Raw genomic sequence first — 18,212 nt, forward strand, 5'->3', positions numbered from 1 at the left:
AACAATAAATCAAGTTTTGTGTTTTTTGGTTTTTGTTTTTCATTTTTGCTCTAGGATATTTCCACATAGGAGACTTTTATTTCTCTCTTTGAAGTCTAAAGAAGATTTCCAAAAACTGAATTTTCCCAGATGCTCTGTTAAGAATGCAGAAGGTGTTTATAGTGTATACTTCCTCCATAGATAAGAGACCGCTGTCAGTTTTCTACTGGGGATGAATTGCTAGACAAGCCTATGATAGCAGCTGCTTTTTTTTTCTCCTTCTGGAATTTTGACACTCCACCCCCTCAAACTCAGGTGGGTGTGTGCGTTGGCACTGAGCTGCAATAGGATTTTCCCTTGGATAGTCTGGTCTGTAGCTGGGGCAGCAGCTGCTGCTGTGGAAAGGCCAGCTGGCAAGATGATGGAAGAAATCTCCATTATGGTAGCCTATGACGCCCATGTTTTCAGCCAGCTGCACGATGAAGACTTCCTCACTAGTCTGGTGGCCATCAGCAAGCCCAGGTCTATGGTAGGTGGGGCCTTGCACACTACTCTGGGGCTCTTTTTTCTTTTCTAATATGATAGTTATACTCCTGTAGCAATTGAAGCATAACTTCCTGGGAATTAAAATAGAAGTATTGCTGTTGGCGTTGTTACAGCTACAACAAGGTCTACAGGTTTTCAAGGATTTATTTACATAACTAAACACTATTATATCTTAATAGTACATTTAAAAGTGTCCTAGGAGTAACACTTAGGTTAATGCTTTCTTATGTAGTGAGGTTGAGAGGAGTTTTATAGTGCCAAACATAAATTTGTCCCACATGTTTGCCTTGTATGTATGTGTATGATTATTAGGTGAAGGCTACCTACATTTACACACGTATAATTCAGTCTTTCTGCTGTGGAGCATTTTTACCAGTGGGCCATAACATAGACATTAAGAATTGAACTATCTAAAAATCAAATAACTCTCAGAGTCTTTACATTATTACTAAGAACTATTATGAGTATAATTTTAGTTGGGATTTGTAAATTTTTTTTTAACCATTCTCCAAGAGTCTTAGTTTGTATGTCCTGGCATAATAGAAAAACGAAGTCCTTGTGAGTGTTTGTTATTTCTTCTCTGTAGATGTCATCCTTATAATGGCTATTGATCCATACCTTTTAACAAACTTTCATAACTATTGTTGTAGTAACCTCTTATTTATTATATTCAGTAGTACTCATCACAAGCAACAGAATGAACAAGTATATCATAACGATTACCTTACTAGTATGAAATCCTAATTCTCTATTTTAAGACATGGGAACCTTAAACATAATATGGCAATTTCTTCAAAAAATATATTGTAATGAAAAAAAAAAAGGGTGGGGGGGAACTCATAGGTTGATTTAAAAAGACTTAAGGGTTATATCAGCCTGATGCAGTGTACTGACATTGTTTCAATGCTGATTGGAACACACCATAAAAAAATCTATAAGATAATCAGGGAAAATTTGACCACTAATTAGGTATTTAGTGATATTAGAATTATTCAATTTTTGTGTATGCAGTAATATTTTGATTATGTTTAAAATGATGATTTAGAGAGATTTATGGATATAGTTAATGATGATGATTAAGATAGGTAGGGATAGTTAATGTCTGCAAAGATTCAAAATAATCTAGTAGAGGGGTTGGTGATGTGGGTGAACTAAATAAATATGTGTTGATAATTGTTGAAACAGAAGATGAGTACACAGGGATTCATTACACTCTCTCCTTTTGTAGATGTTTATAGCTGCAGTTTAAAAGAATCAGCTGGACAAAAAAAAGCAAAAGCAAAACAAATACAAAACCATAATATACTTCTGTAAGTGTTCATCAATAAAGAAATATCCAGCCTATTGCATTCTTTTCCTATTTAATATAATTTCTATTTTTATAATTATATATACTATATGGAGATTGTTGCCAATTTTTAGTTAACCATAAATATTACTATATATACCAAGTCAGGATAGGTTAGTTCACAGTTGTGGATAATCTTTAAGCTTCATTTTAGCCATTAATTTTGCAATATTCCATCATGAAAACTTAACCAAAGAATTCAGAATTCTATTTCACTTTTTTCTGATGGTCCTATCAAGATCTTCTTAAGGGGTCTGAGCTGAGTCTTCAAAACCTTATAGGAATTTTCCAGGCCAGGAGGGAGAAGAAACAAAAACAGGGAGATGTAAAGTGACACAGTGTAGAGGACAGAGGAGGTTGAAGAGGTAGGCAGTGAGCGGGTCATGGAGAGCGTCATGTGCTCTCAATAAATACAAGACGTTGTGGGGTGTTCAGGGTGTGTGCTCACACATGTACAGGAGACAGGAAGAGAGAAAATGAATGAATGAATGAATATTAATATGCTTACCAGGGAACATTCTTCCATATTCTACATACTGATATATGTTACACCTTGATGCAATTCCAGCTCCCCAAAAGGGGATTTAGCCCTGGAGTTTATTTGATATGAAATTTGGTCACTAATATGGAAAGTCTCAGAGGTGTGATAAGGACACAAAATACTGCTCTGTACACCAAACTTTAAAATAGTATAGACGTTCAGGTGTTCAATTTAATTGCAGAACTTTCTGGAGATACTGAGTTTTCTTTATCAGATTTGAAATTTGAAATAGTTTATTTACTGGTAACAGCTTTTGGAGGTGGTATTTGGTTTTAGTTTATCTGGGAAAGTTATACTAAAATTGTGGTAAGATAAAATATTTATCATTTGCTTTTGATTCCGTATTGAATTTTTTGCTTTGAGATGAACCCTTTAAATTGTATGAAAGAGATAAATACTCAGATTTTCTATAATATAAAATAAATTGCTTCTCAATATGATTTATTACTGTACTGCAAAGCAAATTATATTCTTGCTAACATATAAAATCCCCTGGGTTTAGGTTGACTATTGCAAGGGTATTTAGAAACTTTCTTAGTCCAGAATTAATTAAATATCTTTCTGTAATTGGACTTTGTTTCATAATAAGAGTTATCTTGATTCCTTAAATGGTAGAAATCCCAGTAAGTACAGTGTTTTTGGTGTGGACACTGAATCTTTTCATGTTCATAAGTAGCTCTGTGGCTTTCTGACTTTTTTTTTAATAAATTTATTTATTTTGTATTTTTATTTTTGGCTGCATTGGGTCTTTGTTGCTGCGTGCGGGCTTTCTCAGGTTGCGGTGAGCAGGGGCTACTGTTCGTTCGGGTGCGCGGGCTTCTCATTGCAGTGGCTTCTCTTGTTGTGGAGCACGGGCTCTAGGCGCTTGGGCTTCAGTAGTTGTGGCATGCAGGCTCAGTCGTTGTGGCACGCGAGCTCTAGAGCGCAGGCTCAGTAGTTGTGGCACACGGGCTTAGTTGCTCTGCAACATGTGGGAACTTCCCGGGCCAGGGCGCGAACCCATGTCCCCTGCATTGGCAGGTGGATTCTTAACCACTGCGCCACCAGGGAAGCCCTTTCTGACATTTTTGATGGAGACACATAGTGAAATATATAAGACACTGTACACACAAGACTAAAAGAAAATTTGACTAAACCAGGTGATGTATTCAAATTTTTTCTTCCGCTCTGTTATATTTAATTGTTTAAAGGCTAGTTGTGAGCAACCATTAATTTCAGAAATGTCTCGATTCACACTTTGAAAAATATGGCTATATCCTATTGATCCTTTAAAAATGAATGATATTGCAGGAAAATCACAGATCCCTTTATACAAGTCCTTTTCATAAATGACAGATAAGAAAAAGGATAAGGAAGCCAAGCATAACTTCTCTTATCATCCAGATCATCCACAAACACAACATAAGATTACGTGGATCAGTACTGTATTTGCTAAGATAAAGTAAACAAAAGCCTAGAGTCACCACTAGCAGAACTTAACAACTTTTAAACTACAGCATGAATAAGTTGGTATGTAAGGTGAAAATCCAGTCTAATCAAAATGACTCAAGCATTGATAAAGCTGCCTCATTGGACGCAGTATTCTTGCCTTTCCTTAAATCCAACAGACTACTTTTTCTTTGGTTGTTCACAGGCTTTGGTTGTTAACTCTTGCATTGTGAGACAAAACTGTACCCCTCCCCTCAATCCTTCCCTTAGCACAAGTGCTCACACAAGGAATAATAAGTGAAGGAGGGAGTCTCTGAAGTTTTCCTGTCAGGACCTTCTGTCTCCTAGTGGAATGGCCAGCATTCCTCTCTACCACCTCCACCACTTCTAATTATTTTTGTATCTGACTAGTATAAATAAAGGGAAAAGATCACACCTGTTACATTTATTATGTGTTCCAAAAGAAAGCTTTGAATATGTATTTAAATTCAGAATATTCGATTTAATGTTTAAACAGTGAGTAAGCCTAATAACCAATGCATACTCTGTCAAGCTTGAATATTTCATGTTAAATGTTAATTTATTTTCTACTGAATTATTTCAACTTTTTAATCTATAAAGTGGTTATGAAGGGAACATTGCTTTCCGATGTATGTTAGTAGAGGCCAGTATGTAATATTACAAACATTTTTGGGTTATTGCAAGTGCTGGGTATAAATACAATATCCCTTCCCCCAAAGACCTCACGGTAAAATAAAAGAGAAGCAAAATCAGTATTTATGGGGGTGATATTTACTATTTTAGGGTAGAACGAAGTGGAGAATAATTACCACTGATTGAACAGTGTGGAGGCAGAATTCCAAAGCGGGTGGAAGCAATTGAGTGAGGCTGTGAAGGCTGATCAGGTGTTTGCCAGTGAGTAGAAAGTAGTAGGACCTTTCTGAGCAGGGCGAACAGCTTGTGCAGAGGCCAAGAAGTTAACTATTTCAGAGGCTTTAAAGTTACAGTTCTCAGTTCAAATTTTACATCTGTTACTTACTGGTGAATTACTTCATTTCTCTAAGATTCAGTTTCCTCATCTGATAAAGGAGGGATATAGTAGCATTACATCACTAGATTACTTCAAGGATTAAATGAGAGCACTTGTATTTAGCACAGTGAAAGCTCTTACTGTCTTCCCTCGTAACTGTCTGGAGAAGGCCTAGAGGAAAGAGTAGGGTGAGTAGCTATAAGGTATCACAGGGATGCGGAAGAAGGCAGGGGGTGGGATGGACGAAATGGACTCGTTGGGTAACCCTGGCTAATTGCTGTGTTTGATTAGGGAATCACTATCAGGATATCAGTCCTACAGGAAACTTGAAGCCTTTTGCCATGAAGATGGTGTAGAGCAGCAGTCCCCAACCTTTTTGGCCCCAGGGACCGGTTTCGGGGAAGACAGTTTTTCCACGGGGAGGGGCTTGGGGGGTGGGTGGCGGTTCAGTGGTTCAGGCAGTAATGCGAGTGATGGGGGGGCCGCAGATGAAGCTTCCCTCTTCGCCTGCCGCTGACCTCCTGCTGTGCGGCCCGGTTCCTAACAGGCTGCGGACCGCTACTGGTCCACAGCCCTGGGGTTGGCGACGTTGGGTTGGGGGTGTAGAGGGTCTTAGGTTTGAGCCTCAGGATGGTGAGAATGCAATGTGGAGTTAATAAGAGGGCTTTATATGGGCCAAACCATCTGCTGAGTAGATATATCAATTGCTACAGTAATAGGCAGTAATGGACTGACGGGGGCCGCATTGCGTGCGGAAAAAACATTCTAAAGGGCATTACCTGCTGTAATGCCCTTTAAAAATTGAGTTGACAGGAGTCTGGACTTCTTGACACTTTGACAGTAGCAGTGTGAATAAAGAAATTAGTCCACACATGATGGTTAGTTCTTGCAGTGGATAGGTACAGTAGTATTCCTTAGGAAGAGGCAAGCAGCTGATCTATACAAGAAGAGTAAATGATTGAGACAAGTTGCAAATTACTGTAAGCTTTCCACCTTATAAAATTGGAAAGACTGTTGTTGTGTCAGCTTGAATGGGAAAGTTGGATATCAAGCATGTAATGGAGAGAAGATGGCCCATTTTGGCTTTATTATGTTTCACATCTTGAAATTCTAGATCGCAGCATCACTGTAAGAGACTTGGTTGTTCAGTGGTTTGTCCATTAACAAAAACTGTTTACCCAGACTAACACATGTTTATACTCTATTAGCACTGGATATATGTTCTTAATGGACAGATACCAAAATAGCAGCACTGTGCAGTAAAGGAAGGGAGCTCTTCAGGGAGCTGCAGTTTCTCTGTTGTGTAACTGGGAGATGAGGGTAAGCTTTCTGAAATTACTTCCTTCTTATTGGGTTGGCACATAGATTTCATCTAGCATGCCAAATTTAAAAAAACAGAAAAAATTCAGAGCAATTCCTTGTGCCAGAGACGGAGAAAACAATGAAATCAGTAGTTATTTCTAAATCTTCACTGTATATACAAAAATATTGATTAAAATAAAGCATTGCAACACCAATTGACTCATCCATATTTTTAAAAAATGTTATTATCTGAATATTTTACATTCTCATTATTATTTAAGTGAACATATTTTGGTAGTATTTCATCAACTTCAGTTTAGCAGAAGGAGCCAAATCATCCCTCATGTGGTTTATCAGTTTTGATATGAGTTAAGGTTCTTATAGTTGCAAGTAATAAAATCTTGAGCTATCTTAAACAAGGAAGGGAATTTATCATGTGGGCACCAGGTTGTGTTCCTTTAAACACAAGGGCAGGAGTTCAGCAGAGCAGGTACTAGACTGATGCTGGCAAACATTCTCAATATCTCATGCCATCTAATTAACTTCTCTCTTTGCATCTACTTTTTCTCTTTCCCCAAGTTCTCTGCTTCTTCAATCCCATGGCTGAATATGGCTGCCATACAGCATTCAGATTTATAGTTCTGTCATTTGCAGAGTTCAGTTGCTACCCATGAATCACCACTGTAGATTCTTCAGAGAAAAATCTGAGTGTTAAGGGAGGTGACATAGTATAGAGTGGAGCCCAGGAGCACAGACCCTGGAGCCAAACTGTCTGGGTCAAATCCCACCTCACCTCCAACTAGCTCATTTACTTTGGGCAGGTTACTTGACCTCTCTGAGTTTCATTTTTCTCATCTGTGAAATTGGAAGCATATTAGAAGCGCCTTATAGGATTAAGTCAGTTAATACATTAAAGCACTTAAGAATACCCAGCACATAGTAAGAGGTATATGTATATAAGTTGACATAACTCCAAACTGATTCTTCCTTTACAAAATCATGAAATAAAAGATTAACATTTAGCAACTTTATAAATTCACTATCTAAAGATCATTTAGGTTGTTTTGCTATTAAATATGAAATTATTAAACCAGCTTCTATGATAATAATTAGAACTCTTCTGCATTTAATCTTGTTTCAGATGTTGAGAAATAATCTTTCTATACTTGATTCTGGGAGTGGGGCTGATTAGTGAGTCAATTCAAAATATTTTTTTCGGAAGGTGTTATAGGAGCAGTTGACATGAAACATATAATACATAAAATTTTTGGTTTATAAAATCATAGCTTGTCTACAATGACTGAAAAATCTTATTCTAGTTTTTTGTTTGTTTTAGCACCCATATTCGCATTCGGTTTAGTAATTAATTCAAAATATTCATTGATCTGCTCCTGTGTGCTATGCTGTATTTTTGGCCCTGAGAATCTAGGTGTGAGGAAGAAAGACCTGTATCAATTGCGAATCTTATGCTATTTGGAGGAGAGGTAAGACATGAATATTAGCTAATGATATCACTTATCAGCCAGTGATAAGTGTTATGCAGAGACTTAAAATGGAGTGATGTAATTAAAGTCTTTAATTGGAGGCTTTATGTTGGGTAATCAGTGAGTACCTCACTGGTGTCATTTGAGATCTGAATGACATCCAAAGGAAAATAAGGAAAAAAGAGTAGCTCAGGCAGAGGAAATCTCTGAGAGAAAGGCCCCGAAGTGGTACAGAGCTTGATATATTAGCAAAACAGTAGGATCAGTGTGGTTAGAGCACCATGTGCCAAGGGTAGACAGTGGTAAGAAATGAGGCTGGGGAAGGAGTTGGGGGTCAGGTTATGACGTAGGGCTTTGTAAGTCAGAAGAAGGAATTGAGGTTTTATTCCTTATATCATGGCCTGTATTCATGTCTAATGAATCAGATTTTAGACTTGGCTAACAGAAATTTTGAATGATGATTAAATTATTAGGGAAGCCAGTATTGCATCAAAAACTCACCACAGAAACTAACACACCACTGTAAAGCAATTATACTCTAATAAAGATGTTTAAAATAAATAAATAAAAATTTTAGGACACTGCTAGAACCCAAAGCAAAATGTTCATGGAAATCCATCGGTGGATTCAGGCATATGCTAGTTTTAATTCTTATTTACGCTGCCCTGTGATTACTCATCTGGAAAAAATGAAATGACCCAGTTGTCAAAATCAAGAAAGAGTTTTTCAAAACCAAAGAAAAAAATAAACATGAGGCAGAGATCTTTTCAGGGAAAAAAAACCCCAAAAACTCACCACAGTGCTCAAGCTCAATATGAAATCGAATTGTAGCATTCAAATTCAATGCAAGGACTACAGGCTGGCTTATGAACGGGATTTGCAACAAAACAAACAAAAATAACACCGTTGCTCTGATTATTGTAATGCCCACAATAGAATTTCTAACAAGCTGAAATATTGAAGAAACCCTCTTATCTGACACAGCCAGGCCTGTAGTTGGTTGGTTAACAGAAAATGTTGGTTTAGGTGAAGCATTAAAAATAGTACATACTAACTCACATAAACATTTATTTTAATTTAAAACGTAAATACATATTTATTATCAATTTTGTTATAGGGTCCTTGTGCCTTTGAATAGGAGTTCTGAAATACATAATGCTTTGTCATTTCAGTTTCCTGAAGAGAGGCAATAAATTAATAAACTCATGAAGCAATCTAAAGCAAACTTTACAGTTTTTTTATAACTATTTTTACCTCTTCCATGGTGGCACTGCCACCATTTAATGTGACAGTGGCTTTTGTATTTAACCAGTCATCTTTGTTGTCTGTCCAAATAGCTCAACTTAGTTTTTATAGAAACAGCAGTTCAGTTTCTTTTCATATTCATTTTATTATGATCATAAACATGTTTGGGAATCAGTGCAATTAACTCTTTTTTAAGCATAAATTCAGTTGTGGGAACAGCCTAGTAGCCAAAGGAGTTCAGCACGCCCAGAGTATCAGATTTCTTTGATAGAGAGAACCGAGAGCATTAGTCAGTCAGTCGAGGTTTTTAAAGAGTATTATTTATCATATATTCTTAGTCAGATATTGCTGCATAGCAAACGACCATAAATCTTGGTGGTGGCAGATAATAATAGGCATGTATCTTTTGCCTTATGAGTCTTTGGGTGGCAACATTTGGCAGAACATGGCTGGGCATACTTGGGCATGGCTGAGCTTACTCGGCTCAGGACCCAGATTTGGTTAGATCTGTTGTTCCACACCTCTTACTCTTCTGAGACCAGCAGGCTCTCTGGAGTGTGCTCTTTTCATGACAGAGTTTAGAAGTTCCTAGCATGGTCATTGGGAACATTTGATGGCTCTTAAAGGCCTAAGCTTCGAGCTAGCACACTTTGATTTTTGTCCGTGTTCCATTGGCCAAAGCAAGTCAAAAGGCCACTTCCAACATAGTGGGGCAGGAAAGTATACCCCATCTTAGAGGCTGGAGGAGAGGAAAACCAAATATTTGCTGAACAATCATCCACCACATGTATAATAATTGACTTTTGATGTAATCATCATGGTTAGGCTAGCTATCTAAAATATATAAACACTGTGTTTCTCAACAGCATGCATAGTTTATATTCACCAAAGCTGTATATCCACAGATTTGTCATCAGAACATGACATATACGCATTGAAAATACAGTAAAACCTGATTGAAATTCAAGCTTAGCAAACACTCTATTACCCTTTTTCATTTTTCTTGGAACTTTGAAGTGGATCAGTACTCTTCTTTCCTGTCCCTCCCAAACATGATTAAAAACAGAAATCTCTTTTCTCCAGTGAGATTCCTTGTGTGCCAACCATGGAATTGCTGGCATTGTTATTCCAACCTTTATAGCTCAGGGATTTTTAGCAGTTTTGTGGTCACGGTCTCCTTTTGCAGTTTGGTTAAGTCTATGGACCCCTTATCAGAAAACTTTTTAAATGCATAAAATACACTAAATTAAAGGAAACCAATTATATTGAAATATAGGTATCAAAACAGAGAAAAATAAGATTTTTGAACATTGAGATATAACATTATATTGGTTTCAGGGGTACAACGTAATAGCTCTACATATGTATATATTGCAAAATGATCAAAATAAGTCTAGTTAACTACACGTAGTTTATTTCTTTGTGATGAGAACTTTTAAGATCTACCCTTTTAACAACTTTCAAATATACAATAGAGTATTATTAACTAAAGTTAATGTTTCAACCCCAGGATTTATTTTATTCCCAGGACTTATTTATTTTATAACTGGAAGTTTATGTCTTTGGACCACCTTCATCCATTTTGCCCACTCCCTACCCCCAAAAATCAGATTTATGTTACAGTAATATGTGCTTTTTTTTTATTAACACATTAAATAACAAGATATGGTAGCAAGTAGAATAACTACTATAATTCTAAAAAAGTCATAAATATAGATAGTATTTTGAGATATATGCAATTACTGTAATGTGAATGAAAATATCTGTAAGGTCTATTGATGACAGAATCACAAATACTGCAGTGGATTTTTGCCTACATTCATGATTTAAAAGAGCTGATAAATTTCAGAGGTTCAGGAAAATAAAAGTATTTTTTCCATCCAAGGTCAAGGACACTGAATTCTCCCCATAATTCCCTAAAATAACATTTAACTTATATTTTCTGAGATATGAAGGTAACTTTTCCTTTCCTTATGGCCGCCTAGGAGAAATTTGACCATGCCCGTCAGTTTTTGTCTTCTCCTTCTTGAGTATATAGAAAAATACTTGTGAAACTTGTGTGATTATTTGATTAGTCTCTCATTAACGCGTAACCTCCATGAGAACAGGGCTATGTCTTTTTTTTTTTACCATTGTATCTGCAGCCCAGCATTGTGCCTGATGCATTGTATACTCTCTGTACATATTTAATTGATAGTGTTGGGGGGAAAAAAATGAAGCACTGCATAAGTATAATCATGGTCTGCAGTGGGTAATATGTTTGTGACAATTGGATGCATTCATAAATATCTGTACACATAAGATAGGGAAAGTTCTTTTTAAAATCTTTTTATCCTTAGACTTTTATACTAAATTCTTATAAAATTGATTGTAGAATTAGGTTAGAGTCTAGCTGAGTACTTAAATATTAGTTCTTAACTGTTAAAAAATAATGCATTGTTTATTTCTGTTTTGGCTTATTCAGTGGCTCATTTAACATGCATACCTCCTATGTGCAATGCACTGTGTTACCCTTTAAGGTACCTTCCAAGAGATAACAATCTAGTTTGGGAGACAGCCATGTAAACAGTTATTATGAAGCAGTGATGTGAGCACTCTTAGAGATGGGTTAGATCCCTCCTTTTGTGTGCCTGTCACATCCCCCACCCTAGGCGCTCACTGAAATGAGATATTCTATCTGCTCTTCTGAGTTGTACCTTGAGGTTCAATGTCCTTGCAGGTTGTTTTTATTTCCCCTCTCTACCTACCACAGCACTTGGCACAAAATATCTGCAGTCCAATATTCTAATGAATAAATGAAGGAGATGATGGAGGAGAGTATGGGAAACAGAGATACTATCAAAAGATGTGAACACTTTTTTTAGCATTTTGATTTTTAAACTTTTACAGTTTTACCTTTTGAATAAGTAGTACATTCACATGGTTTAAAATTTCAGTAAGTATAAAATGGTATCCAGTGAAGTTGTTCGTGTTGTCCCAGTGAAGTTCTTATTATTCAGAAGTATCCTTCCAGAAATATTTTATGCAAATACAAGCAAATTTGTGTGTATTCTTCCCCTCCCTTTTTACAGAACTTTTGGTGTCCCATTATTTTCCTTACTTTGCTTTTCTCACGTAACAATATGTGTTAGAGATTCTTCTATGTCAGTACATCAAGGATTCCTTATTTATTTGATAGCCACATAGTATTTCACTATTTTTGTAATATGTTTAACCAACTCCCAATGTATGTGTATGTAGAGTTGTTCCCAGTATTCTGCTGCTACAAACAATGGTGCTGTAAATAATCTTTTTTATGTCATTTCACAAAAGTGTGAGAATATCTATAGGTTCAATTCCTAGGAGTGGAATTGCTAGGTTGAAGGGTGTGTGTATTTGTAATTTTGATATATAGGGCTAAATTGCTCTCCTTAAAAGATGTATCATTTCACCCACCAGCAATGTATTTCTGTGCCCATTTAAAGATGGAAGCTTTTGAGCAACATTCTAAAGAAAAAAAGTAGAAAATTTTCAGGTGGTCACGTGGGGAGGAAGGATGTTCCAGGTAGAGGGAAGAATACTTTCAGAAGCACACAGTAGTGAGAAAAAGGTAGCACGTCTGGAGATTTCATCTTGTTCCATCTGGCTAGCATATGAGAGGAAGGCCAGGAAGTAGTAAAAGAATGGGAGTTGGTCATGAAAGGTTTTGTGTGTTATGCTAAGGGACCAATATTTTTAATTCTAGACAAAGGTTTTGAGTAGGGAAATGATGTACTAAAGTTGATTAATACATATTACAGAAAGAATAGCTGTTTGTATCATTTATTTAAAGTGAAGCATACCAACTAAGTCTATTCCCTAAAGATCTTGCAACTTAAAGGTTTTTTTCTCTCATTAATGAGTAAAATAATGTTGATTACACAAAATTTAGAAAATAACATATAAATAAAAACTAAAACAGAAATTACTCAAAATTTTATCACTCAGAGATTCTGTCTATCCAAAGAACTCCTGCGGTCCTTAAAACAATAAAAGAGAATCAATATATGTATTAGGTTAAAAAGGACAGACAGTGATTTCCAAAGACAGCCACTTGTTAAGAGATTCTTGTAATTTCTTCCAGAAAGAAAAGAAAAACTAGTAATTATTCCTGCATAAATCACAGCATAATTGTTAATGTAGGGATATATAATGAAGGCCTTTTCTTAAACATATGGGTGCCTTTTAGAGACATAAAGAACCATTTTGTTTTTATTTTCTTTAAGGGCCTTACTACAACCTTTGAAATCAGTGGTCCCCAACCTTTTTGGCACCGGGGACCAGTTTCGTGGAAGACAGTTTTTCCACAGACTGTGGGTTGGGGGGCATGGTTCAGGCGGTAATGCGAGCAATGGGGAGCAATGGGGAGCGGCAGATGAAGCTTCACTCACTCCCCCACCACTCACCTCCTACTGTGCAGCCCGGTTCCTAACAGGCCTCGGACCCGTACTGGTCCTTGGCCCTGGGGTTGGGGACCCCTGTTTTATTTTATTTTTTTAATTAATTAATTTATTTATTTGGTTGCCCTGGGTCTTAGTTGTGGCAGGCGGGCTCCTTAGTTGTGGCTCGCAGGCTCCTTAGTTGCGGCTTGCCGGCTCCTTAGTTGTGGCACGTGAACTCTTAGTTGAGGCATGCATGTGGGGTCTAGTTCCCTGACCAGGGATCGAACCTGGGCCCCCTGCACTGGGAGTGTGGAGTCCCATCCACTGTGCCACCAGGGAAGTCCCTTGGGCACCCCTGTTTTAAATAAATCCTGATTACATGTACTGTTTTTCCTCTTTGTGGCATTTCACTGTCAGGTACTTCTCTAATTAGGATCTTAACAATTATCAGCCGTACAAAATGTGTGGAAGGATGGTAAGTTTCAGAAAGCTGGGGTTCACAGTTCATACTCAGTAGTCCTCTTGTGGAATAATCCTAGTATTATTAATAGCCAAGTCTTCCACTTGTAGGGTCTGTTGCAACAGTTTGTGGCAGATCCTTTCCACGCTGTTCTTTGAGAATAGGACTTGAGAAACGTCATCTCCAAGTCACTGATGTTCTGTTTAAATGCATGTGTCCTACCAATGCATGCTTCACAAGTACCTTCAAATAATTTTTTCCCTCCTTGATTAGATCCGAAGAATTATAAAGGGAAGGGGAGGAAGGTCCTAGGTGCATTTACTGAGCTGTCTATTAAAGAAACAAGCTGGTAGATTGTGACAATAATTCTAATGTTTTGGGATTCAGTATATCCAAGATAGTGGTAAACCATACATATACACATGTGATAAATGGTGGAATCAGCAAAATCTTTCTTAATCGTTAAAAGGTGACCTTTGGTTAGAAGCCCAAAAGCTCTGCAGTGCCCTCCAACCTAACAGACACACTTACGTTAATTTGATTCCTTCATGTAAAACGATCATTTTTATCGCTCCTGCCTGAAAGGTGCAAATTGCTTTCTCTCTTGGGTGTAGACTGTTCAGCTTTCTTCTTATTAATGAGACACAAGATTTATGTCCATTTAGAAGATTAATGTCACCTGTAAATATGTAGTCTAATTTGTCATTGACTTGAACTCTTCAAAGAAGAGATGAAAAACAAGGTGTAACTTAGAACTCAAGACTGTTACAAACAAGAATGAGATTTTTCAAGGATCAGCCTTCCCAGTGATGGAAGGCTGCAGAGAGGATATGAGAGAAGGCTGGGGTACATCTGAATATATTTTGTCTAATTAAGACGGCCATGACTGAGGTGGCTGGACTCACAAGTTCATTTTCCTCCTAAGAAGGACTTTCACCTATTTCCTCAGGAAGTGAGCACTCTTTATAATCATTGATGGAAGTGGAGCTTAGCACACTGCATTTGATGCAAGAGGGTTGAGACTGGACCCAGGGGAGAAACGACATTTGTTAACGACACTTGCCAAGACACAAGGGCTTTTTCTCAAACCTTACCAGATCAAAACATGGTAGAGTCTACAAAATTGGTCAAATAAGTAAATGGAATAACTGAATGAAACTATTCATTTCTGTTAATTAGAAATAATAGAAACTGTCCCAAGTATTTTCTGTAGAGTTGAGAATGGAGTACTGAAAATATTTAAAGGGTATACAAATTTGAAGTGATATTGATATCCCACAGTAAATTACCATTCATCGTCTCCCCTAAGCAATCTTCAAGGGGAAAACAGAAATTAAAATAACGTAAAAGGTACTAATTCCATCCAGAGTGAAATGAAGGTATTCACCCTACTCAATCTTTTAAACTATGTGGAAGTTTTTAATATATTGTACATATTTGAACATGATAGAAAATGACTATGACTTCATACTGAAAAATTTCACTCACCTGTGACCTATTTAGACCAAACCCATAGGATTCAGCTTGCTTCTGGCCTCAGGAGCCTGGGCCCAGCTGTGCCAGGATAAGTGTGGCAATGACTGTGTGACCACAGCGCTGCTGACATCAGACTGACCCATCTCGCTCTAAGTGCCTCAGTGGCCCAGCTGCTTGTATAATTGGTCTTCCTCAGCTTTTAGAGAATTTTTCATAGAACAGTAAAATGTACTTGCCTTTGGTACTCCCTACAAAGAGAAAGAATTAATTTCCTTTTTTGATTCTGCACTGACTTCATGTTAAGAGGTTTGGAGTGAGAATAGGAAATTAGTACACTCGCAAATTAAGATGGAAGGGAATGGACGTAGTAAGGAACTTAGAGGGGTCAGGGTCTACAAGTCCTACACTGTTATAACCTGGGTTGCATCTTAATAGTGCTAAAATGACACAATAAAAAGAATCACACATTACTTTTTAACTTAATTTAATTCACTTAATTCAGTATTCTTTTTAAACTCATTTAATCTTAACAACAAAATTCTAGGCTTGTTTTACAGATGGTCAGGCTGAAGCACAGATTAAGGTAACTAGCTCCAGGACACACTGCAGGAAAGTAGTAAAGTCAGAATTTGAACACAGGCTCCCTGGCTCTAGGGCAGTGCTCTTCATCATTATTCAAAATGCATTGCGTTATGCTTTGTTCTCACTCATTACTTATACCGAATATTCCTTTGATTATATACCCCTTTAATTATCAGAATCCTGAACTTTGCTACACTTCAGCAGTTTCTAAGGAAAGGTGATCAGTTAGACATTAAACCGATAATTAATGTTTCCTTAATTTCTGTAGCATGGATCTTGAAGGCAAAAGATTGCTCTAACGATGATTAGTACTGTTACTATTAGATTTTTATTCACTTTCTTTCAGGTATGTGGATATTAAGGTAAATGTGCTTAGTTAAATTCTAAAAGTTCCATGTTTGACTCTGCATTCTATACATGAAAAGGGAGCCTTGTTCTTCTTATAGCAAGCATACTTACAAAGAATAAGTAAACCAGTTAACAGTTCTGTCTATTTTGAATTTCTCTGACTGTGGAGAAGGCATATGCTAATGAGAAAGTTATTGTTCGAATGTAGAACTGCTGCCGTCTTACTTGAATCTCATTTTTTCAGTCTGTTTATTCAAATAAGTCTGTGAACTTACTAGTGTAATAGAAAAAAACTTTGATAGTCTAGAAACTGGCAGTTTAGAAGAAGATCAGACAGGTACAAAGGTGGCTTATAGTAAAAATTATCTTTGGACAGTTTCTTAAAGGAAGGACACTTAATTATATAAAGGAAATCTATTTTTTGGTAGCATGTTTATCAAATGCATAGAGGACCCAATGTGGATGGCCAGTGTATTGGTTGACAGAATCAGGACCCAGAAGAGTCTGGCTGGAACAATGTGTCCATGAAACATAATAGGGTTAAGGGTAATATATGAGATTCAAATCCAAAAGAATTCTGTGTAGTGTAGCATGTTAACAGCGTTTGATAGGTATTTTTAGTAATTATAAGCTAACTTAAGCCTTTGCAAAACTGAGTATTTATTAACTACGTACTTTGAGCCCAGCAATGTTAGTGGAGTCAGTGCTGAGCTTCCATTAGAGAGCCAGGTCAGTGGGGTTCCTACCTTCATGGGGTTTACAATCTAGTAGGCAAGATAGATGTTAAACAATCTCCAAAAAAGGTTATGGGTTTTATGAAGAGAGGGAGACCCGAGTCCTAAGGGGACTTATAGGGAGATCTAGTCCAACTTAGGGGGTCTAGGTTCTGTGGCAACATATAGGGAGAACTAATCTAAGTTTGAGATCAGGAAGACCTGAGGGATGAGTCGGATTTAGTCAACTGAAGAGAATGAGGGTAAGGGGAAGAGTGTTCCAGGAAGAGGAGGAAGTATATTCTAAGTCTCAGAAATGAGCAGAAGTACTTAAAGAAATGGAGCGGAGAGTGCTGGGTGAGGGAAGCAAGGAATGGCTCAAAATTAGGCTAGAGAAGATAGTGAGAACCAGATCACGAGGAGCTTTAATAGCCATGTTAAGGAAATCGGACTTCAAACACAGGGCGATGGAACACTTTCAAGGTTTTCAGCAGGGAAGACATTAATTTTATGACACTGTCAAAAACACTAGGCTAATGATTTAAATGTGGCAATCCACTTGACCTTTCTAGTTCTAAATTTTCTCATCTTTAGAGCGAGAGACTTGGGTTAGCCCTTTCAGATCAAAGATCTCTAATGTGCGTGTAAACATCCTGAAAGTATGTCTAGGAAGAAGTAACACAGTATTTCTCATCTGCTCTGCTCTGATTCTATTTTTCTTCCTTTCAGATTGGAATATAAATTTTGTTATGAAGCATATTTTAGTCAGTATTTTACAGAAAGTACTCTAATGATTCCTATGATGTGGTTGTTTTTTTCTAAAACATAATTTTGTCATTATAAAGGTAATATAGATGTATTATGGAAAAATTTTTAATGTGGAAAATGAATGAGAAGGAAATCATAATGATGGATACCATGATCCTAAAATACTTGGAATATAGCTAGAGTGAAGGGTACAGGCTGGTAAAACTGACCTGAAGTCTTATCAAAAGGGAAATAGTGCTTGCTGGGACAGGGGAATATTGATGGCCCAGTAATAGTCTTCAGATTTCTGAAGGAGTATTGTGTGGAAGTTGGAATAAAAGGCAGAATCATGGTTAATGAGTACAGGCTGCTAGAGATACAGATTTCAACTCAGAAGTGGAAAAAACAGAACTAACGATTAGAACTGTTCATGCACCAGAAGGTTACTAAGGCATTCCTCTGAATGCCTGTAGGTGTTCCAGTAAATTAATACATATGTTTAAGCAGTATGTAGTCACTTAGGGATGTTACTGAGGAAATTCCAACATCAGAGGGGAAGTTAAATGATATGAACTTTGACTCC

General features: G+C 37.1%; 1 protein-coding gene across 6 annotated transcripts in view; it reads left to right on the top strand.

Annotated features, from left to right (window-relative positions):
- Positions 1–18,212, top strand: part of RABGAP1L (RAB GTPase activating protein 1 like) — a 783,585-nt gene that overhangs the window by 696,381 nt on the left and 68,992 nt on the right. Inside the window, exon 1 of one of the 6 annotated variants that reach the window (XM_059936867.1) lies at positions 252–508. The exons of the other annotated variants lie outside the window; for them this stretch is intronic. Within the exon in view, the coding sequence (XP_059792850.1) occupies positions 398–508 (111 nt within the window). The 5' untranslated portion in view covers positions 252–397. Of the gene's footprint in view, positions 1–251; positions 509–18,212 lie in introns of those variants that run through there. 6 annotated transcript variants of the gene reach the window in all.

This window comes from Balaenoptera ricei, chromosome 1 (genome assembly GCF_028023285.1).
Source record: "Balaenoptera ricei isolate mBalRic1 chromosome 1, mBalRic1.hap2, whole genome shotgun sequence".
Lineage (NCBI taxonomy): Eukaryota > Metazoa > Chordata > Mammalia > Artiodactyla > Balaenopteridae > Balaenoptera > Balaenoptera ricei.